The sequence below is a fragment of the Oncorhynchus nerka genome, linkage group LG26 (genome assembly GCF_034236695.1).
Source record: "Oncorhynchus nerka isolate Pitt River linkage group LG26, Oner_Uvic_2.0, whole genome shotgun sequence".
Lineage (NCBI taxonomy): Eukaryota > Metazoa > Chordata > Actinopteri > Salmoniformes > Salmonidae > Oncorhynchus > Oncorhynchus nerka.
Window position 1 is genome coordinate 2,362,733 of NC_088421.1, and position 24,597 is coordinate 2,387,329.

Sequence of the window (24,597 nt, forward strand, 5' to 3'; positions counted from 1 at the left end):
TTTTTGACATTTCCGAGTTTCCTAGGTCCGACTTGTAGTTGAACGCGGCTCAAGTGGGGTTCGGCGATTTCTATTGGAGAAGCAAATCTCTGCCTATCTTCATACTGTACTGTCTTTGACGTAATTTGTATCAGTTTGGATATGCGGAAAGTTGGAACTTCGAGTTTCATTTGGTCAAGAGCGGTTGACTTGAAATTGACCCACAAAAGTAGCTATCAAGATTCGATAAGAAGTAGACACATATGAAGAGCGGTCTGTGGGGACTGACAATAGTGGAAGCGAATGAAAACATGTAACGTTAGCTAGCTATATATGTCTTAATGTCTTCTATCGAATTAATACAATTTACAGCGATACGCTAGGTAACGTTAGCCTGATGTTGCTAGCTTGAAGTTGAAGAAGTGGAGACGAACGCTTAGCACTATATATATATTTTTTTAAGTTATATTTTAGAAAAGTTAATATTACTCCACTGGAAAGTTTTGCTTATGAGGACTCCGATTCGGCGTCGCGTGGAGCAGTGAGGACCGAACCACCACAGGTAACGTGTTAATATTTAAGTGGCCGCATATTTTGAGGGAAAATCGACTTTCGGTCCGGTGTTACAGCCATTCAAACATCAGTGGGTGTTAGTGGTGTGCCGATGACCAATGTAGAGTAGCACATTTCCATTTTTGAAAATCTGAAGTAAGTCAAGTGTAGCCTTGTGAACATTCATGCCACAGATACCACCTGAACTGATACTAGCATGCCATGACTAAAGAAAGAGAGGGCGTGGTGTCAGTTTCGACAGTCTGATAAGATGCTGGCACGAAGTTCTTGGACGAAGTAATATCCTTATTTACTACAGCCATTAGCAGGGGCGCAACTTTGGTGTTAGAAGTGGGGGTCCTCCCTCAGAATTTGTTTGTGCATCTTAAGCTAATTAATTTCCTGCGTTTCTACTAAAGGCTGTCCCGAAAACAAAACAAAAAAATTGGTCCACCAAGAGTAGTGGTCTTTCATTTTAAAACGTGTATTTTTCCATTTATAGACACACCCTGTGTGTTTTAACAAAATCAACTGTCCGTACTGAACTTATCTGATTAAATAATGAAGACCCACACATGACTCGAGGGAGCCAGAGGAAAAAAAAAAAACTATTCCTGACCGTCCTTCACCCGCTGCTGCCGGCCTTCACTCCTGAAGTTGCCGGTAATAGGCTATATCAGTGGTCGGAAACCTTTTCCATTTGAAGTGCCAATTTATCTTGCCGTTTATACCAATCTGCGTGCCAGTTATGATTTTCATATGCACAATTTGTGGAACAGTTTAATTTATAATAGTCTTTGTATCTCAAAATCATTGGCTGTGGTTAATCTACATAGCCAAATATGTAATAATAACCTACATAAAGCCAACATAGGTAGAAAATATCCTGATAAAAATAAATATCCTATAAATCACATTGGCTACGCATGGCCTGTCTGCAATTATCTTGAAACGTTGTATCAACTGGGTCGCCCCAAAATTCGCTAGCGAACTTGAAACATTGTATAAAATATTCTGGGCCCTCAGTTTCACATGCCAGTGAGCTCAGGACGGACACACCTGTATACTATTTGTGCAAAGAATAAGAAGTAATCAGGAATTTTATGACGTTGCCACTGGATCAGAGCATTACATTTTTCCCTTCCATGCCGAGTGGTTAAATACTTTGAGGAACTATTGTCTTTCTAAGTTGATTCTAAAAACAGACTTTGTTTACTTGCTGTTTGAGGTGAAGAGACATTACTTTGAGAAGCTCCACAGCTCATTAGTGGTGGTGAGTTAATTAAGACAATCAGAAATACTATCAGACATCCCCAAATGGGCACATGTATAGGTCTACATTTGCATGCAGGCCATGTAGCCAAGTCCTACGTCTATATGCATAATCAGATGCGCGTCCTTACTCAACATTGACAGGAGGGTTTCAAACAAAAGACAATTAATAATTTGACAGCTCGTAAATGTAATGAAATAAACAAAAACATGTCCACTCCGATAATGAAAACGAACAGTAAATTACTAATAATAATATATTTAATGCATTAACAGAAATGACCATAACCAAACACACATTGCAGATTAGAAATAATGGGAATTCACTGTAAATGTAAGCTACTATTGGTGATGTACAGCATGTAATGGGTAATTGATTGACATAACTTCATTGTGTGCACTGTTTGCTATGAAACAATGAATACCCACAAAATTGCGTGAGAGAGCGCATTCTGGAGAGACGTGCCTCTGAGCCACAATTCTCATTCTTTTTTTTATTTTATTTGAATTTTTACCCCTTTTTTCTCCCCAATTTCGAGGTATCCAATTGTTGTAGTAACTACTATCTTGTCTCATCGCTACAACTCCCGTACGGGCTCGGGAGAGACTAAGGTTGAAACAAGTTTCCCTGGTCTGATGAGACCAAGATTGAACTCTTTGGCCTGAATGCCAAGTGTCACATCTGGAGGAAACCTGGCACCATCCCATCCCTACATTGAAGCATGGTGGTGGCAGCATCATGCTGTGGGGATGTTTTTCAGCGACAGGGACTGGGAGATTAATCAGGATTGAGGGAAAGGTGAACAGAGCAAAGTACAGAGATCCTTGTTGAAACCTACTCCAGAGGGCCCAGGACCTCAGAATGGGGCGAATGTTATGACCTTAAGCACACAGCCCAGACAACGCAGGAGTGGCTTCGGGACAAGTCTCTTGAATATCCTTGAGTGGCCCAGCCAGAGCCCGGACTTGAACCCGATTTGAACATCTCTGAAGAGACCTGAAAATAGCTGTGCAGCAATGCTCCCCATCCAACCTGACAGCTTGAGAGGATCTGCAGAGAAGAATCTGAGAAACTCCCCAAATACAGTGTGCCAAGCTTGTAGCGTCATACCCAAGAAGACTAAAAGGCTGTAATCGCTGCCCAATGTGCTTCAACAAAGTTCTGAGTAAATGGTCTGAATACTTTTGTACATTTGACTCGTTTCAGGAAACTAGGCATATGTCGCGGGTCACTACTTCACAGGAGAGGCATTTGAACGTAAACTTTAAAATAAAATTAAAATAAATAAAAATGCATTTTTTGGGGGCAGAAATGCCTTCTGGAACATGTGAACTTTCATGTGCCTTAACCTGTTATGGTTGCATTCCTTTGTTCTCAATTTCCTCCTGAAGTTATACCCTAATCTAACTGCCTGTAGCTCAGCCCCAGAGGCAAGGATATGCATATTCTTGGTATCATTTGAATGGAAACATTCTGAAGTTTGTGGAAATGTTAATTGAATGTAGGCGAATATAACACAGATCTGGTGGAAGAAAAGCGAAAGAAAGAGCATACGTTTTCTGTTTTTTATTGTTGTAGTATCATCTGGGGGCTGAGGTAGAGCGGACAGCTTGGCACCGGGGGCTCCCAGTCGGAGTCGCTATCACTGTGAAAGAAAACATTAAAAAAAATATTTTGTATTGTATGAGCCTTTTATCATCACATAAAATAAACAGATATGTATTGTATAGAGCAGAGGGAACAGTCACTAAGGTGAAGTGCTGTTCCATTCAACTCCGGCCATTGTTGTGGGCCTGCACTCGCCCCCAGCATCCAATGGCTATTTCATATGGAAATGAAGAGGAGTAGCAGGCGCAGTGGCCATGTGTGTTTGCTGTTCTACTCCATTCCATTTGAGTAAAAAAATGGAAAATATAATCTGACATGGAATATATATATATATATATATATATATACACATACTGCTCAAAAAATAAAGGGAACACTGAAACAACACAATGTAACTCCAAGTCAATCACACTTCTGTGAAATCAAACTGTCCACTTAGGAAGCAACATTGATTGACAATAAATTGCACATGCTGTTGTGCAAATGGAATAGACAACAGGTGGAAATTATAGGCAATTATCAAGACACCCCCAATAAAGGAGTGGTTCTGCAGGTGGGGACCACAGACCACTTCTCAGTTCCTATGCTTCCTGGCTGATGTTTTGGTCACTTTTGAATGCTGGCGGTGCCTTCTTCTAGTGGTAGCATGAGACTGAGTCTCAACCCACACAAGTGGCTCAGGTAGCGCAGTTCATCCAGGATGGAACATCAATGCGAGCTGTGGCAAGAAGGTTTGCTGTGTCTGTCAGCGTAGTGTCCAGAGCATGGAGGTGCTACCAGGAGACAGGCCAGTACATCAGGAGACATGGAGGCCGTAGGAGGGCAACAACCCAGCAGCAGGACCGCTACCTCCGCCTTTGTGCAAGGAGGAGCACTGCCAGAGCCCTGCAAAATGACCTCCAGCAGGCCACAGATGTGCATGTGTCTGCTCAAACGGTCAGAAACAGACTCCATGAGGGTGGTATGAGGGCCCGACATCCACAGGGGGGGGTTGTGCTTACAGCCCAACACCGTGCAGGACGTTTTTCATTTGCCAGAGAACACTAAGATTGGCAAATTCGCCACTGGCGCCCTGTGCTCTTCACAGATGAAAGCAGGTTCACACTGAGCACATGTGACAGTCTGGAGAAGCCGTGGAGAACGTTCTGCTGCCTGCAACATCCTCCAACATGACCGGTTTGGCGGTGGGTCAGTCATGGTGTGGGGTGGCATTTCTTAGGGGGGCCGCACAGCCCTCCATGTGCTCGCCAGAGGTAGCCTGACTCATTAGGTACTGAGATGAGATCCTCAGACCCCTTGTGAGACCATATGCTGGTGCGGTTGGCCCTGGGTTCCTCCTTATGCAAGACAATGCTAGACCTCATGTGGCTGGAGTGTGTCAGCAGTTCCTGCAAGAGGAAGGCATTGATGCTATGGACTGGCCCGCCCGTTCCCCAGACCTGAATCCAATTGAGCACATCTGGGACATCATGTCTCGCTCCATCCACCAACGCCACGTTGCACCACAGACTGTCCAGGAGTTGGCGGATGCTTTAGTCCAGGTCTGGGAGGAGATCCCTCAGGAGACCATCCGCCACCTCACCAGGAGCATGCCCAGGCGTTGTAGGGAGGTCACACAGGCACGTGGAGGCCACACACACTACTGAGCCTCATTTTGACTTTTTTTAAGGGCATTACATTTACATTTAAGTCATTTAGCAGACGCTCTTATCCAGAGCGACTTACAAATTGGTGCGTTCACCTTAAGACATCCAGTGGAACAGCCACTTTACAATAGTGCATCTAAATCTTTTAAGGGGGGGTGGGGGGTGAGAAGGATTACTTTATCCTATCCTAGGTATTCCTGAAAGAGGTGGGGTTTCAGGTGTCTCCGGAAGGTGGTGATTGACTCCGCTGTCCTGGCGTCGTGAGGGAGTTTGTTCCACCATTGGGGGCCAGAGCAGCGAACAGTTTTGACTGGGCTGCGCGGGAACTGTACTTCCTCAGTGGTAGGGAGGCGAGCAGGCCAGAGGTGGATGAACGCAGTGCCCTTGTTTGGGTGTAGGGCCTGATCAGAGCCTGGAGGTACTGAGGTGCCGTTCCCCTCACAGCTCCGTAGGCAAGCACCATGGTCTTGTAGCGGATGCGAGCTTCAACTGGAAGCCAGTGGAGAGAGCGGAGGAGCGGGGTGACGTGAGAGAACTTGGGAAGGTTGAACACCAGACGGGCTGCGGCGTTCTACATCAAAGTTGGATCAGCCTGTAGTGTGGTTTTCCACTTTAATTTTGAGTGTGACTCCAAATCCAGACCTCCATGGGTTGATAAATTTGATTTCCATTGATAATTTGTGTGATTTTGTTGTCAGCACATTCAACTATGTAAAGAAAAAAGTATTTAATAAGAATATTTCATTCATCCAGATCTAGGATGTGTTATTTTAGTGTTCCCTTTATTTTTTTGAGCAGTGTATATACAGTGGGGCAAAAAAGTATTTAGTCAGCCACCAATTGTGCAAGTTCTCCCACTTAAAAGGATGAGAGAGGCCTGTAATTTTCATCATAGGTACACTTCAACTATGACAGACAAAATGAGGAGAAAACATCCAGATAATCACATTGTAGGATTTTTAATGAATTTATTTGCCAATTATGGTGGAAAATAAGTAAATAAGTCTCCCAATCTTCTTCTGGATCATCCAAATGCTCTCTAGCAAACTTCAGACGGGCCTGGACATGTACTGGCTTAAGCAGGGGGACCCGTCTGGCACTGCAGGATTTGAGTCCTTGGCGGCGTAGTGTGTTACTGATGCTGAGGCTTTGTTTCTTCGGTCCCAGCTCTCTGCAGGTCATTCACTAAGTCCCCCCGTGTGGTTCTGGGATTTTTGCTCACCGTTCTTGTGATCATTTTGACCCCACGGGATGAGATCTTGCGTGGAGCCCCAGATCGAGGGAGATTATCAGTGGTCTTGTATGTCTTCCATTTCCTAATAATTGCTCCCACAGTTGATTTCTTCAAACCAAGCTGCTTACCTATTGCAGATTCAGTCTTCCCAGCCTGGTGCAGGTCTATAATTTTGTTTCTGGTTTCCTTTGACAGCTCTTTGGTCTTGGCCATAGTGGAGTTTGGAGTGTGACTGTTTGAGGTTGTGGAAAGGTGTCTTTTATACTGATAACAAGTTCAAACCGGTGCCATTAATACAGGTAACGAGTGGAGGACAGAGGAGCCTCTTAAAGAAGTTACAGGTCTGTGAGAGCCAGAAATCTTGCTTGTTTGTCGGGGAGACCAAATACTTTTTTTCCACCATAATTGGCAAATTAATTAATTAAAAATCCTACAATGTCTCCGGATTACATCTTCAAACTAAGGGCAACCATGGCATCCATGACAGGGAGAGGCGTCCATCCATGATTTATACGGATAAGATCATGTAGCTAGCTAGGACTTTCAGATTTTCCAAGTTTCTTATTGTTAGTCATTTTAATTTCTAGTTAAAGTGTACTGTTAGCTCGCTAGCTAACTATGTGTATGATCTTATTATACTTTATTATATCTTATTATTCGTATCTGAGTCATTTGCTTTGCTAGTTATAGCCTTATGTTAGCTAGCTAACATGAAGCTGGTTGGTTGGCTACCTGCAGATTCATGCAGGTCAGTAACATCATGAGTTGGGATTCTGGTTCATTATTCAGCTAGCTAGCTAGCTACACATCTTAACAAAAGGCTACACTGTGCAAGTAGCCATTTTAATTGAATGCCACTACGACTGTTGATAGACATGGATGGTAAATTTATCTACTCCGATTTACAGAGCAGAATAACTGACGGATTTATGAATGCATAACAACAGTTGAATATGGTCGGTGTCAGTAAACGCTGCACAGTTGCAGTCACCAACGCTCTGGATAACATAAAAACAGCCTAACCAGCTCTGATCGGGCGAGTAAAATGGTCAATGAGCTGTTCTCTCATTTGTGCCTGGAAGTAGCTAGCCAACTTTAGCCAGTTAGCTTGGGTGCTTGGCTGTTGTTGTTAGGACAGAATGCTCGGATCAACCCTTAAAGAGAAGGGTGGGGCTAAGGCTTAAGAGGATGTGAACGATGCTGAATGGGTTTAGACCAGTGGTTCTTAACCTGGGTTCGATCGAACCCCAGGGGTTCGGTGAGTCAGTCTCAGGGGTTCGGCGGAGGTCAAGACACACATCCGACTCATATGATTCGTGATGACACGCCCCGCTTGGCCATCATTGGCTGCAGGTGATCACGCTACATCGCTTGGCCTATCTGTGCTGCAGGGAATTTGGTGCGCTCAGTCGTCGACTTGTGACTGTCGTGATGGTACGTCTTGTTATTTCTTTCTTAATATTTTAATCCCTTCATGCTTACTATGTCGAGCAAAAAAAGAAAGTGGTCGGAGGAATATGTACAATATGGATTCACATGTATAACGGAACGTGATGGGAGTCAGCGTCCTAACTGTATGATTTGCATTGCCAAGTTGAGCAATTCTAGTCTAGCACCGGCAAAACTAAGAGAACACTTCCTTAAGCTGCATGGAGATGGAAAATACAAGAACACAACGCTCGCTGAATTCAAGGTGAAGAGAGCCAGATTCGATGAAAAGGCTACTCTGCCTGTTCTCGGCTTTGTACCCATCAACAAACCGATCCTCACAGCATCTTACGAAGTTGCTTACCTGATCGCAAAACAGGGGAAACCACACAAATCATTGGTGAAGCACTCATAAAACCAGCGTTGTTGAAGATGGCGAATATCATGCTGGGAAAAGAGGCTGAAGTTAAGTTATCCCAAATTCCTCTTTCAAATGACACCATCAGCGATAGAATAGAGGACATGAGCAAAGACATCTTGGCTCAAGTAGTTGCAGATCTGATTTCAAGCCCGGCAAAATTCAGCCTTCAACTCGATGAGACCACAGACGTTTCCAATCTAAGCCAGCTTGCTGTATTCGTGCGCTATGTGAAAGACGGCGTGATAAAATATTTTTTATTTTGTAAGCCTCTTACAACAACAACTAAGGCAGCCGATGTGAAGAAACTTGTGGATGACTTCTTCAAAGACAAATCTTTCGTGGGATATGGTTTCTGCAGTTTGTTCGGACGGAGCTCCAGTCATGCTGGGAAGAAAGTCTGGTTTTGGTGCGCTAGTGAAAGCCGATGCACCACACATCATTGTTACGCATTGTATTCTAAACAGGCATGCGTTGGCAACAAAAACCTTGCCTCCAAAACTGGCAGAAGTATTAAATTGTAGTGGGATGCGTGAACTATGTGCGAACTGGTGCTCTGAGGCACCGCATCTTCAGTGAGCTGTGTAAAGAAATGGGCTCTGAATTCGATGTACTTCTGTACCATTCTAACGTTCGGTGGTTATCCCGGGGACAGGTGCTGAATCGTGTTTTTGCCGTGCGTGTGGAATTAGCCCTGTTTTTGCAAGAGCACCAACATTGTCATGCAGTTTGCTTCAACAATTCTGAGTTCATTCTCATTTTAGCGTACATGGCTGATATCTTCGCAGCTCTCAATCATCTCAATCAAAAGATGCAGGGCGGTGGTGTCAACATGATCGAAGCGGAGGAAAACCTGGCTTTTTAAAAAAAAAGCTACCGTTATGGAAACGACGAACAGAGAACAATAACTTCGCAAACTTTCCCCTGCTGGACAACTGTGTAAGTAAGATCGTAGATGTATCTGGAATCGGAGACATTTCTGTACCCGTGGAACTGAAACAAGCAATTGCCACGCACTTAGATGAGCTTGCAAAGTCTCTCGACGGATACTTCCCTACAAGAGAGTCCTTTTTGAGGATGCTGGACATTAAAACAAAGAAAAGGAACAGACTTTGTTGCGAAAATGACATGAGAGTGGCACTTGCCAAGGTGAAGCTGTGCATTTCTGAACTGGTCTCTGAAAGGCAACAGCAGAAGTCACACTGATTTGCAGTAAATATTCATTATTATATGTTTTTGTGTGAAATGTTCATGTTTTGATGATTTTGTTCTTTGAACACAGTGATGTTGATGCACGGTTCATTTTGTGCACCAGTAAAATATATACCTATGTTTTGAATTTGAAAAAATAATATTTTATTTTTCCAGTTAAGAAGGGTTCGGTGAATGCGCATATGAAACTGGTGGGGTTCAGTACCTCCAACAAGGTTAAGAACCACTGGTTTAGACAAAGGAAGTACCAAAACAGGAAGTACCAAAACATTCAGAGGCCATTTTCTCAAAAGTGAGGTTACAAGTTTATCAACTTTCAAAGCAGAATTACTTTCCCATTGTTCCTCAAATACAGTGTATGATATACAATGTTGTTGCTCTGTGTCTCTGCTTTTAAGGCGGTCGGTCACAAATGTAATGTCAATTTATTATTTTTTTATCTAAATTGTCACATTTCTAAACTCATTTTGCTTTGTCGTTATGGGGTATTGTGTGTAGAATCATTTTAATCTATTTTAGTATAAGGCTGTAATGTAAGAAAATGTGGAAAAAGTCTAGGGGTCTGAATACTTTCCGAAAGCACTGCATGTCCCCTTTTGTGTATAGTATAAGGCTGTAATGTAAGAAAATGTGGAAAAAGTCTAGGGGTCTGAATACTTTCCGAAAGCACTGCATGTCCCCTTTTGTTTTTCCAGCAGAGGAATTATATTTCTGAGTGTATGATATTCAGTTTCACAGGCATATAGGATGTTCTATAAATGGTCTTAAATTGCAGTAATTTGTCTGATTATATGAACATGACTGGGCATTCAAACATATCTGTATTAGAGGTCGACCGATTTAAGCAGATTTTTTTACACCTCTATTTAACTAGGCAAGTCACCTCTCTAGGGTAGGTCACCTCTCTAGTCACCTCTCTAGGGACGCTAGCGTCCCACCTGGCCAACATCCAGTGAGATTGCAGAGCGCAAAATACAGAAATACTCATTATAAAAATTCAGAAAATATCATTTTTAAACCTAACTTCTTGTGAATCTAACCACGGTGTCAGATTTAAAAAAAAAAAAATTACGGCGAAAGCAAACCTTTACAGTTATTTGAGAACATAGCCCAGCAGACAAATCATTACAAACGGTAAACAGCCAAGTAGAAGAGTTACCCAAGTCAGAAATAGAGAGAAAATGTATCCCTTACCTTTGATCTTCATATGTTTGCACTCAGATGATATTCAATAAATGTTTATTTTGTTCGATAGTCTCTCTTTGTCCGAAAACCTCCGTTTTTGTTCGCACGTTTTCAGTAATCCACAGGCTCAAACACAGTCACAACAGGCAGACAAATTCAAATTGTATCTGTAAAATTCATAGAAACATGTCAAACGATGTTTATATTCAAGCCTCAGGTTGTTTTTAGCCTAAATTATCTATAATATTTCAACCGGACAATAACGTCGTCAATATAAAAGGTAAACAAGAAAGGCACTATCTCTGGTCGCGCGCATGAAAAAGCTCTGTGACACGGCAGGTTTTCGCCAGCCAAATCAGTTCTGTTCTACTCAGACATTATTTTAACAGTTTTTTTGTAAACTTTAGTGTTTTCTATCCAAATCTACTAATTATGTGCATATCATATCTTCTGGGCCCGAGTAGAAGGCAGTTTAATTTGGGCTAGTTTATCTAGCGTATCCTGGGTTGCATATAAATCGATGCGGTGCGCATTCGCGGGAAAAAGACTTGTCGTTGCTCCAACGCTTACCTAACCATAAACATCAATGCCTTTCTTAAAATCAATACACAGAAGTATATATTTTTAAACTTGCATATTTAGCTAAAAGAAATCCAGGTTAGCAGGCGATATTAACCAGGTGAAATTGTCACTTCTCTTGTGTTCATTGCACACAGAGTCAGGGTATATGCGATAATAATAAACGTTTTGTTTTCGAAATGATAGTTTCTGGATTCGACCATATTAATGACGGAAGGCTCATATTTCTGTGTGTTATGTTATAATTAAGTCTATGATTTGATAGAGCAGTCTGACTGAGCAATGGTAGGCAGCAGCAGGCTCGTAAGCATTCATTCAAACAGAACTTTCGTGCGTTTTGCCAGCAGCTCTTCACTGTGCTTCAAGCATTGCGCTGTTTATGACTTCAAGCTTATCAACTCCTGAGATTAGGCTGGTGTAACCGATGTGAAATGGTTAACGGGGTACGTGCTAATAGCGCTTCAAACGTCACTCGCTCTGAGACTTGGAGTGGTTCTGCATGGGTAACGCTGCTTCGAGGGTGGCTGTTGTCGATGTGTTCCTCGTTCGAGCCCAGGTAGCGGCGAGGAGAGGGATGGAAGCTATACTGTTACACTGGCAATACTAAAGTGCCTATAAGAACATCCAATAGTCAAAGGTATATGGAATACAAATGGTATAGAGGGAAATAATCCTATAAATACTATATTAACTACAACCTAAAACCTCTTACCTTGGAATATTGAAGTCCCATGTTAAAAGGAACCACCAGCTTTCATATGTTCTCATATTCTGAGCAAGGAACTTAAACGTGAGCTTTTTTACATGGCACATATTGCACTTTAACTTTCTTCTCCAACACTTTGTTTTTGCATTATTTAAACCAAATTGAACATGTTTCATTATTTATTGGAGGCTAAATAGATTTTTATTGATGTTTTATATTAAGTTAAAATAAGTGTTCATTCAGTATTGTTGTAATTGTCATTATTACAAAAACATTTGAAAAATCGTCCGATTTTAATTGGTATAGGCTTTTTTTGTGTCCTCCAATAATTGGTATCGGCTTGAAAAATCATAATCGGTCGACTTCTAATCTGTGTCCATTCTCGAGGTTGATCGATTAATCGGAATGGACGATTTTTAATTAGGGCCAATTTTCAAGTTTTCATAACAATCGGTGTTTTTGGGCGCCTATTATTATTTTTTAATACCTTTTATTTAACTAGGCAATTCAGTTAAGAACACATTCTTATTTTCAATGACGGCCTAGGAACGGTGGGTTAACTGCCTCGTTCAGGGGCAGAACGACAAATCTTCACCTTGTCAGCTCGAGGGATCCAATCTTGCAACCTTTATAGATAACTAGTCCAACGCAATAACGACCTGCCTCTCTCTCGTTGCACTCCTCAAGGAGACTGCCTGTTACGCGAATGCAGTAAGCCAAGGTAAGTTGCTAACTAGCATTAAACTTATCTTTATAAAAAACAATCAATCATAATCACTAGTTAACTACACATGGTTGTTGATATTACTAGATATTATCTAGCGTGTCCTGCATTGCATATAATCTGAGCATACAAGTATCTGACTGAGCGGTGGTAGGCAGAAGCAGGCGCGTAAACATTCATTCAAACAGCACTTTCGTGCGTTTTGCCAGCAGCTCTTCGTTGTGCGTCAAGCATTGTGCTGTTTATGACTTCAAGCCTATCAACTCCCGAGATGAGGCTGGTATAACCGAAGTGAAATGGCTAGCGAGTTTTTTTTCTTCTGTTAAGTCAAACAGCAGTTGCCTTGCCAACTACATCAGTCAAATAAAGAGTAGCCTGTTTCTGCTCTGCTTTTACAACTCTGAGAAAAACTGCAACACACAGAGACAGCAGCTAGAGACAAGCAGCACCGTGCTGGTCAGAAGCTTTGCCTTCACACAGCCTGTCCGCAAGCTCTGTGGTGTCTGCGTGGTCCTAAATCCAGCCGGCTGAAACCGCCTTCTTGACCAGCAGTGTTTAGCACTAACTGAAGTTTGTTTAGTGCCCTTTCCCATGTAGCCGGAGAGTATAGCATTACAGTAGTCTAATCTAGAAGTGACAAAATCATGGATTAGCTTTTCTGCATAATTTTTAGACACTTTTTTTCTTTCCTTTTTTTCTCTCCAATATTACGAGATGGAAAAAAGCTGTCCTTGATATATTCTTTATGTTCATCAAAAGAGAACTCGGGGTCTAGAGTAACGCAGAGGTCCTTCAGTTTTGTTTGAGACGACTACAACCATCAATATTAATTGTCAGATCCAACAGCAATTCACTTTATTTATTGGGACCTAGAACTATCATCTTTGTTTTGTCAGAGTTTAAAAGTAAAACATGTGCTTCCATCCACTTCCTTATGTCTGAAACACAGGCTTCCAGGGAGGGCAATGTTGGGGCTTCACCATGTTTCATCGAAATGTACAACTGTGTGTCGTCCCCATAGCAGTGAAAGTTGACATTGTGTTTCTGAATGACATCACCAAGAAGTAGAATATATAGTGTAAACAATAGTGGTCCTAAAATTGAACCTTGAGGAACACTGAAACTTATAATTGATTTGTCAGAGGATAAACCATACACAGAGACAAACGGATATCTTTCCGACAGATAAGATCTAAACCAGGCAAGAACTTGTTCGTGTAGACCAATTAGGGTTTCCAATCTCTCCAAAAGAATGTGGTGATCGATGGTGTCAAAAGCAGCACTAAGGTCTAGGAGCGCGAGGACAGATGCAGCCTTGGTCTGGTGCCATTAAAAGTAATTTACCACCTTCACGAGTGCATTCTCCGTGGTATGATAGGCTGTAAAACCAGACTGAAGCGTTTTCGTTTACATAATTTGCCTTCAGGATGGCAGTGAGTTGCTGGGCAACAGCTTTTTCAAAAAAGGCTGATTTTAAAATGATCATTTAAAAAAAATAAGTAATATATATATAATTAATTTTACTTAAAAAAAAAACTTTTCTGGGTCAAGGTTTGGCTTTTTCAAGACATGCTTTATTACTAGCACTTTTAGTGATGTGATACACATCCTGTGGGTAGGGAGCCATTTATCATGTTCAACATAGGAGGGCCAAGCACAGGAAGTAGCTCTTTCAGTAGTTTAGTTGGAATAGTGTCCAGTATGCAGCTGGAAGGTTCAGAGGCCATGATTATTGCCATGAATGTGTCAAGACATACTCAAGTTTTTTAATCCTGTGTCTCCATTTATTCTAGGTCCTGGCAGTTCTGTGCACTCAGGACAACTGAGTTATGGAAAAATATCAATTCAAAGAGTATTCTGTAATTTGCTTTCTAATGATCATGATCTTTTCATTGAAGTTAATGAATTCATCACTGATGACGTGATAGCCATCTTCTCTTGGGGAATGCTGCTCTTTAGTTAGCTTTGCGACCATATCAAAAATACATTTTGGATTCTCCTCAATTAAGTTGAAAAAATAGGATGATCGAGCAGCAGTGAGGGCTCTTCGATATTGCATGGTACTGTCTTTCCAAGCTAGTCGGAAGACTTCCAGTTTGACGGAGCGCCATTTCCGTTCCTATTTTCTGGAAGCTTGCTTCGGGGCTCTGGTATTAAAGGTTCAATTTAGATTCACAGTTAGGTGGTTAACCAATTAAAACATTTTTTTTTTTTTACTCCGATGTCCTTGGGTAGGTAGAGTGAGTCTGGAAGGTCATCTAGCAATCTTTGGGTTGTCTGAGAATTTATAGCATGTCTTTTGATGGTCCTTGGTTGGGGTCTGAGGAGTTTATTTGTTGCGATTGCAAATGTAATTAAATGGTGGTCCGATTTAGTCCAGGATTTTGAGGAAAAACATTTTAGATCCACAATATTTATCCACGGGACAAAACTAGATCCAGGGTATGACTGTGGCAATGAGTAGGTCCGGAGACATATTGGACAAAACCCACTGAGCCGATGGCTCCGACAGCCTTTTGGAGTTGGTCTGTGGACTTTTCCACGTGAATATTAATGTCACCAAAAATGTCAATATTATCTGCCACAACTACACGGTCTGATTAGGAATTCAGGAACTCTGACTTCCCTGATTGAGTAGGTTGCATAGATTTAATGACTAAAACGTGTATGTATGTGTAAATGTTACCGACACTGGTGTTCAAACTCTTGTGTGTAGAATGATTGAAATGTGGATAGACTGGATTCTCCAGCCGTGTGTTTGTGTACGGCATTGCTTTCACTTCCCTATGAGTGCCATGGCATCAGCCATGGTCTTTGTCACTGACTTATTCAGGTAGAAACAAAGACTGTTCCATTAGCAACACAACCGACACTTGCGCAACTATGGGGAAAAACAGACTGTAAACTATATTTCTTCTCCAACGTTTATTGAAAACATATACATTTGCACTATGAGCACTTTTTGTCTCAAATACATTGTTACAGATGTTGGTTAGTTAGCTAGCAAATGTTTTGCCATATTAACATTGTCATGAAATCATTCAAAACAAAGACATGGTATCAAGAACAAGATGAAACTAGCTGAAATTTGTCACTTACGATTCCCCACAAAGCAGTTTCTTGTCGTTTTTGGTAGCTATTTGGCCATCCAGAATCACAACTCACTGACTTCGGCCCCAATGAAGCATGCAAATAATTTTTGTGACATTGTCAGCTAACCCATCTGTGGAAGCATCTAGGCTACATACAGTCAGTCTGCCTGTCAGTCAATAAAAGTGATGGAAGTTCAAATCAAATCCCTTGACTAATGAAAGGGTTGGTGTCTTTAGGTTGGGGCTGCCTTTGGAGTTGACTTTAAACATGCACTTGTAGGAGTTTCTATACTGCATACTAAGACACAAAAAAGGTCAGCTGTCGGCCAATAACATTTCTCTCTCTCAGTGATGTCAGCTGATGCGCTCAACCCTACCTCTCCCAACCCCTCAGTGATGTCAGCTGATGCACTCAACCCTACCTCTCCCAACCCCTCAGTGATGTCAACTGATGCGCTCAACCCTACATCTCCCAACCCCTCTGTCTCGTCCATCTCTCTGGTTGAGATCAAGGCAGACACTCGTCTGGTGCTGAAAGCTTTCCTCCGCAGCGCACTCTCTAATCCTTCAACCGAGCGGCTTGGGACGGTGGGGGGAAGCTACAAAGACCACAACAAGTACAGGTAACAACTCTCTCACGTAGCCCCCCCCCCCCCCCCCTCATCTAGGTTATTACCTGTCATCCCCATCACCTCACATCCCTGCCATTCACCCCCATCCCAGTTGTATGTTTTAAAAATGCCACCCAATATTCTTTAACCTTTTTGCAATCAATCCAATCATCCTACCTCTTTATCCATCTCCCCTGTCTCTTCTTTCCAGTGCAAAGGAGTCTAGGAAGCGGCCGGACAATGGCTGGGACTCTCTGGATGAAGCAATCAGCTCAGTGGAGGAGAAGAAACACGGCTTGAAGGACCTCATTAAGAGACGACTGCAGCCACGGCCCTCCACCCTGCCCCTCCGTCGCTCAGCTAAAGACAGCGGTGCAGAACAGACACAAAATGGTGGCTCCTTGGAGAAGGACGGAAGACCAAACCGAACCAACCCAGGCCTGCCAGGCTTCTTCAGAGACCAACTCGAGGTGAGATGGATCCACGTTGTTAATCACAACGCATTATTTAAAATGTACTAAGAAATTACTTGTCACATACAGTACCATTCAAAGTTTTAGACACACCTACTCATTCAATGGTTTTTCATTATTTTTACTATTTTCTAGTGAATACATCAAAACTATGAAATAACACACATGAAATCATGCAGTAACCAAAAACGTGTTAGACAAATCAAAATATATTTCATATTTGAGATTCTTCAAAGTAGCCACCCTTTGCCTTGATGACAGCTTTGCACACTCTTGGCATTCTCTCAACCAGCTTCATGAGGTAGTCACCTGAAATGCATTTCAATTAACAGGTGTGCCTTGTTAAAAGTTATTTGTGGAATTTCTTTCCTTAATACGTTTGAGCCAATCAGTGGTGTTGTGACAAGGTAGGGGTGTGATACAGAAGATAGCCCTTATTTGGTAAAAGACCAAATCCATATTATGGCAAGAACAGCTCAAATAAGCAAAGAGAAACGACAGTCCATCATTACTTTAAGACATGAAGGTCAGTCAATACGGAAAATTTCAAAAACATTATACTTCAAGTGCAGTCGCAAAAACCATCAAGCGCTATGTGAAACTGGCTCTCATGTGGACCGCCACGGGAAAGGAAACCCAGAGTTACCTCTGCTGCTGATAAGTCCATTAGAGTTACCAGCCTCAGAAATTGCATCGAAAAATAAATGCTTCACAGAGTTCAAGTAACAGACACATCTCAATATCAACTGTTCAGAAGAGACTGAGTGAATCAGCCATTCATGGTCGAATTGCTGCAAAGAAACGACTACACTTAGAATAAGAGAATTGATTGGGCCAGTGGACATCAGACCAGTGGAAATCTGTCCGTAGGTCTGATTTAGCTATTTTTGGTTCCATCCCCTGTCTCTTTGTGAGACGCAGAGTAGGCGAACAGATGATCTCTGCATGTGTGGTTCCCACCGTGAAGCATGGAGGAGGTATGATGGTGTGGGGTGACACTGTCAGTGATTTTATTTAGATTTCAAGGCACACTTAACCAGCATGGCTATCACAGCATTCTTCAGCGATACGCCATCCATGATGGAGTGCTGCATCAGATGACCTAGCCTCCACAATTACCCGACTTCAACCCAATTGAGATGGTTTGGGATGAGTTGGACCGCAGAGTGAAGGAAAAGCAGCCAACAAGTGCTCAGTGTATGTGGGAACTCCTTTAAGACTATTGGAAAAGCATTCCAGGTGAAGCTGGTTGAGAGAATGCCAAGAGTGTGCAAAGCTGTCATTGAGGCAAAGGGTGGCTATTTGAAGAATCTAAATATATATTTTGATTTGTTTAACACTATTTTTGGTTACGGCACGATTCCATGTGTTATTTCTTAGTTTTGATGTCTTCACTATTATTCTACAATGTAGAACCCTAGAAACTCTTGAATGAGTAGATGCCCAAACTTTTGACTGGTACTGTAATTAGCTGGTATCCCACTCCCCCATTTTAAGAGTTTTGTTGGGTTTCGGTCAGACCGAAGACCTGTGACCGATTTTAGCTGCTGTTTTTAAATTCTATACAAGACCACATCTGTCATAGAGCAAAACTGCTGCTCTGAAACTATGGAATGTAATAAGTTGTGGAATGTGGTTATGATATGTACAAAGCTGTGATTATCTGATTTTATACAGTATATGACATCCATCATTGTTACTATTACCTCAGGAAGATGTTAGGTTCCCCTCTATGTCAGATGAAGAAGGGAACGATCCGAAACAGCAGAAAAAGGCAAAGAAGTTGAAGAGCCAGATCTCCTCTTTCTTCAGCATAAAAAAGAAGCCAGAAAAGGATAAAGACAAGGATGAGACGCGTCTTCAGAGGCCATCCACACTGACCATCAGCGTAGGGCCAGTACCCGTGGCGCCAGTCATCTCTCCCAGTAAGTATTGTGGAACAGAACAGTCGGCAAACTATCATATTTATTAGGGGTTCAGCAGCGAACACCATTGGCTCATAGTGGCCATATTGTTTGAGCTGGAGTCCTGGTTGAAGAAATGAGTACATAGATGCTATATACCAAATTTGGTACCAATCGGTCTAGCGTTTCTGGTGAAGTAGACGTTTTAAAGTACATAATTAAAAAATAATCCAAAATACATCAAAGCATTCACTGCATGATCTGTTCGATGTTGAGTTTTAATATTGGACAAGCTTGAAAATTAGTACAGCGGTAGCTCATCCAAGGGGCACAGTGGGCCCACAACTTGAACCCCTTGCTATTTGCAGCTATACTTATTATTATTCATATTAGGGGTTCAAGCAGTGACGCTGGGTGAAACCCTATTGTTTTTGCTGGCATTCATTATTATTATTATTATTGTTATTATTATACATCTTCTGTCAAGGAAAATGAACATGCACATTCCTGTATGATAATAAGGCCTAGGAGGATGAAAATTTGCATGATGCTAAAGGCCATTGGCCACACCCTCTCATGCAATGCCAATTGGCCGAATAGTGGCACTATAACAAACAATTGAAAATGCTACATTTGAAAGCTCATGCCCCTCACCCCGTTTGAGCTAGAGTCCTGAAATTCGGTACACATGAGGTCCGCCATGATCAATTTTTCGCCGTACTTCTCTGGCCGATCTGCATGAAGTTTGACATGTGGCATATATGGGCCAATGTCTCTCAGCGTAAAAATAGTTCAGACTACAACCTAAAACAACTAGTACCTATTGACCAATAAACATGTGGGCATGGTCTCACACATAAAGGTCTATAAATCAGTCACAGATATTCATATCGTAACACAACTTGGTACATATTTTGCAAACTCTGTCAAGGCTCAACATATCCAAGCACCTTCATATCCAACCACACGGTGGTGCTATAACAGGCACATTTCTATATCTCTTGATCTGTTTTGATCTGAAATTAGCATACATGCAAAAGGATATGAGACTAGCTAACCTTTTTTAAAGTATGGTTGCGTTTGGCCACATTATGGCACTGTTGGATGGGAAAAAAACATTAATGCAAGCTCATTGGCTCATAAAGGATATATTGTTTCAGCTAGTCTTGGAAAATATGAGTTTGAAGATATGTATCCATACAGTGCATTTGGAAAGTATTCAGACCGCTTCCAAATGTTCTTACATTACAGCCTTATTCTAAAATGAATTAAATATTTTTTTCCCTCATCAATCTACATACCATAATAACAAAGCAATTTTTTTCCCCCCTAATGTATTAAATATAACATAAGTATTCAGACCCTTTACTCTGTACATTGTTGAAGCACCTTTTGGCAGCGATTACAAGCTTGCCATACCTGTATTTGGGAGTTTCTCCAATTCCTCTGCAGATCCTCTCAAGCTCTGTCAGGTTGGATGGTGAGCATCACTGCACAGCTATTTTCAGGTCTTTCCAGAGATGTTTGATTGGGTTCAAGTCCGGGCTCTGGCTGGGACACTCAAGGACATTCAGAATCTTGTCCTGAAGCCACTCCTGCGTTGTCTTGGCTGTGTGCTTAGGTTCGTTGTCCTGTTGGAAGGTGAACCTTCGCCCTAGTCTGAGGTCCTGAGCAAGTTTTCATCAAGGATGTCTTTGTACTTTACTCCGTTCATCTTTCCCTCGATCCTGACTGGTTTCCCAGTCCCTGCCACTGAAAAACATCCCCACAGCATGATGCTGCCACCACCATGTTTCACCGTAGGGATGGTTCCAGGTTTCTTCCAGATGTGACGCTTTGCATTCAGGCCAAAGTTCAATCTTGGTTTCATCAGACCAGGGAAACTTGTTTATCATGGTCTGAGAGTCCTTTAGGTGTCTTTTGGCAAACTCAAAGCGGGCTGTCATGTGCCTTAAACTGAGGAGTAGCTTCTGTCTGGCTACTCTATCATAAAGGCCTGATAGGTGGAGTGCTGCAGAGATGGTTCTCCCATCTCAGAGAGCTCTCTGGAGCTCTCTGTGACCATTGTGTTCTTGATCACCTCCCCGACTAAGGCTCTTCTCCCCGTATTGCTCAGTTTGGACGGGCGGCCTGCTCTAGGAAGAGTCTTGGTGGTTCCAAACTTCTTCCATTTAAGAATGATGTCCCACAGTTGACATGCATTGTCAACTGTGGGACCTTAAATAATATTTACCTCTTATGTGCACATTCAGATAGCCTTGTCCAACTAGGTCTACTATCAATCACCTTGTATACCTTAGCTGGCAACATTGTAACCAATGCCAGCCTTACATGTAATTAACCATAGGCTGCTATAGGATTTAAAGCCCACAGGTTAAATAATTTAGCTAATAATTTTTGATTTTCTCCCCATCATAACCGTCGGAGGGGGGTAAATAAGTGACTTCCTTGAAAAGGGGAGAATATGAGCTTTACAACAATGCCAGAATTATTACTGTACTCATAATATTCAGCAAAAATCATGTGTTTTTCCAATCTGAAAAAGGAACCGCAACTCGCTATTGCCATAGATGAAAATAACGCTTATGGCAAAATAGAACTGTATGTGATCTGAGCAAAATGGTTAGTTTGTTACAATTGAAGTCTCCTGGCTGTGCATCAGCTCAAAAGAAAGGCAGACGAGTGATTGAAGTGACCGGGAACCAGTGGTGGAAAATACTTTAAAGTACCACCTAAGTGGTTTTTGGGGGTATCTGTACTTTACTTTACTATTGATATTTTGGGCCACTTTAACTTCACTACATTCCTAAAGAAAATAACATACTTTTAACACCCTACATTTTCCATGACACGCTAAAGTACTTGTTACATTTTGAATGCTTAACAGGACAGGAAAATTGTCCAATTCATGTACTTATCAAGAAACATCCCTGTTCGTCCCTTACTGCCTCTCATCTGGTGGACTTAATAAACACACATGCATCTTTTGTAAATTATGTCTGAGTGCTGGAGTATGCCCCTGGCTATCCGTACATTTTAAAAACAAGAAAATGGTGCCGTTTTAAGTATTTTGAAATTATTTATACTTTTGATACTTAAGTATATTTAGAACCAAATACTTTTAGACTTTTACTCAAGTAGTATTTTACTGGGTGACTTCCACTTTTACTTGAGTAACGTTCTATTAAGGTATCTATACTTTTACTCCAGTATGACAATTGGGTACTTTTTCCACCACTGCTGGGAGCTGTGTGTGGGACAGCCAGATCAACTCAATCAGCTCGCGTAACAGAAACATGTTGTCGATCAATGAGAGGATTGCATTATGTATTCTACACAGCTATGCATGCTTATGATTGGACAAAACAGATGAAAATGAGCTTCATGTCAAAGTGAAAGTCCACGTGAGACTAAGAGACATTCTCGTCTTGTTATATATTCGTCAACTAAAATGGAAAAGCAATTGGTAATAGTTTAAAAAAATTTTTTAGCAAGTCTCGTTATCGTAATTTAGTTTTTGTCTGGGGCAATAGGCTGTTGACGACTATTTTTCGTCATAGTTATTGTTGATGAAATGAACACTGCAACACACCTGATTCTAAGTTGAATGTCCAGACTGAAGACCATGCATGTTTTAGTTGATTATTTCCAACAGGAGTGTTGGAACAAAAGCTGGAATTAAAGCCTGCAACATCCAGTAGCTCTCCAGGACCAGAGTTGGAGGCCCATTCTATTACACTCCTACTATTCTCTCCTCCCATCCCTCTCTGTAGCACACCCTCCTGAGTTCTATGAGGAGGTGGCTGAGACTCTGGACAGGATTGCTCAGCGGTCCCACAGTATGAAGAGACCCCAAAGGCCCAGCCCACGACCCAGCCCTGCTACCACCCCGGTCAAACCTCCCCCTGGTGAGTGGAAACACACATGCTATGCTGCTGTATGGCTATTCTTTATTTTTATCCATCTCTCCTGTCCTCAGAACCTGACAAAGAAGAAATGGTGCGCCAGCTGGTCCAGGTACTGTCTATGGAAGGGGATGCCATCAACTACAAGGTAGGACTAGATCTAGATCACCTGACACTGCAGTGTCTAACAACCTACGTACACCTTTACTACCTACGTACACCTTTACTACCTACGTACACCTTTACTACCTACATACACCTTTACTACCTACATACACCTTTACTACCTGCCTACACCATTACGAACAACCTACATTTCTACTACGTACACCTTTACTAACTACCTACCCTTGTATTGTGTGTGCCCCCCCAGATCCAGTCGGACCCCTTCCTGCGCTCCACGCTGAACCGTCTCTCATACCCGTCCTTCGCTAAGCTCCTGGACACCTTCGCCAGCCAGGAACAGGCCACGCCCTCACCTCTGCCGCCTCCTGCCAGCAGCCCCACGCTGAGACGAGTGGCCGTCACCATGGAGGTGTCGCGGCGTGTCGTCACAGCGACAGGGATGCAGCGCATGCAGGGCTACGCAGAACGCTATATGGAGAACTTTGCCCCCTGGGTGAAGAGCCATGGAGGATGGGTGAGTGTTTGCTCCAATTGCCCTGTCCCTATCAGAACTCTCTAGCTCTAAATTATTTTTGCAAAATGCAAGTTAGCCTTAAATTTGAATGCAGATTTAGCTTAGCGTTTGTTTTCCATTTCTCCTAAACAGCTAAATATATGAAGAATATATGCATGTATTTGATAAGAGTAACTTGTTTGGTTGTATAGACTGGTTGGTTGTTGAGCAACAAAACCGACATGTGCGCATCTATGGGGCAAATCAGACGGGGTTCACTTAGTTTGTTGACAACATATAAACTATATTTCATCTCCAATGTTTATTGAAAACATATATAAAGTTGCAAGATAAGCACTATTTTTGTGTTGTTGGTTAGCTAGCTAGTAAATTCTGGCCATATTTAGCATAGAAGGGACATCACTTAAAACACCTCAAAGCAAGACATGGTATCAAGAACAAGATAAAACTAGCTGAAACGAGCCACGTACGATTCCCCACCTGGCGGCATCTTGTCATTGTTGCTAGCCTTCTGGCCATCCAGAATCACAACAACACATGGACTTCTGCCCCATTGAAGCGTGTGCAACGTGTGTGACATTGTAAGCTAACCCATCTTTTAAAAAATGTTTATGTGGACATTGGTGCCCTCTGTCTGTTCTAAAGTTTAAAGGTTGTTTCCAAACACAACCATCAGGAGGCAGAAGCCATCACTGACCACAGCAGGCATCTGGTGCATATTTTCCCTCAATTTCTAATATCCCATTTTCCATATGCAGGAAAGTATTGTCCAGTTGGAAGAGATTTTGGAGTGCGACTGACAACCCTCCACCATCAAGGCAGCTCGGAAATCCTCACTACTTCCTTTTAACGGTGAACTCTAATCTATGACTAAGGCCTGGAGTTGTTTCCTATCAGGTCGGGTACAACGCAAGGCCCTTCCAGACCTCAGTTTCTCCTGTGTTGAGAGACTGAGAAGGAGTTCGCTTTTATAACGTGAATTATGTCACTTGTATTTGTCTGAGAATCATGTGTACTTGTACAATTCTTTCTTTTTTTATCAACATTTTTCTATAAATGTGTTTTACAGAAACCTATGTGTGGTCTTTGGTTTGGGTTTCATTACTTGGTGTTACGACTGGAGATCATAATTAAATAGTGTACTTTGATAGTCCATTTATAATGATATGAGATATTTATTTCATTAGAATGACGAACCCTGACCTCTTCAGTTGTCTATTGGACAGAAATAAGTATTTGAAAGCATAGGCTCATCTCAGAACTATAAGAGAAGTTAATTCATACCGACAACACCTCATACATACACACAATATGGAAAACAAGTTGTTTGAACTATTACCACATTCATAATCAGAGATTCATCCATTTGGTTAAGTGCATTCTACAAAATGTGCAAGTTCACAAAACAAATACCACTTCACAAGCATA

The 24,597-nt window shown here is 41.9% G+C and overlaps 1 protein-coding gene across 3 annotated transcripts; it reads left to right on the forward strand.

Annotated features, from left to right (window-relative positions):
• Positions 1-24,241, forward strand: bcl2l12 (BCL2 like 12). Of its 3 annotated transcripts, none has more exons than XM_029635308.2 (8): positions 1-541; positions 15,986-16,259; positions 16,459-16,717; positions 18,432-18,645; positions 22,398-22,532; positions 22,604-22,677; positions 22,903-23,169; positions 23,928-24,241. In XM_029635308.2, exons 2-8 carry the CDS (start codon positions 15,988-15,990, stop codon positions 23,967-23,969), a joined length of 1,263 nt encoding a protein of 420 aa, XP_029491168.2. In that variant the 5' UTR covers positions 1-541; positions 15,986-15,987; the 3' UTR covers positions 23,970-24,241. The 3 variants fall into 3 exon arrangements, with proteins under 3 accessions (XP_029491168.2, XP_029491169.2, XP_029491170.2); XM_029635309.2 differs by having other exon boundaries at positions 2-541; positions 16,031-16,259; XM_029635310.2 differs by having other exon boundaries at positions 2-541; positions 16,076-16,259.
• Positions 24,242-24,597: the final 356 nt, after the last annotated feature.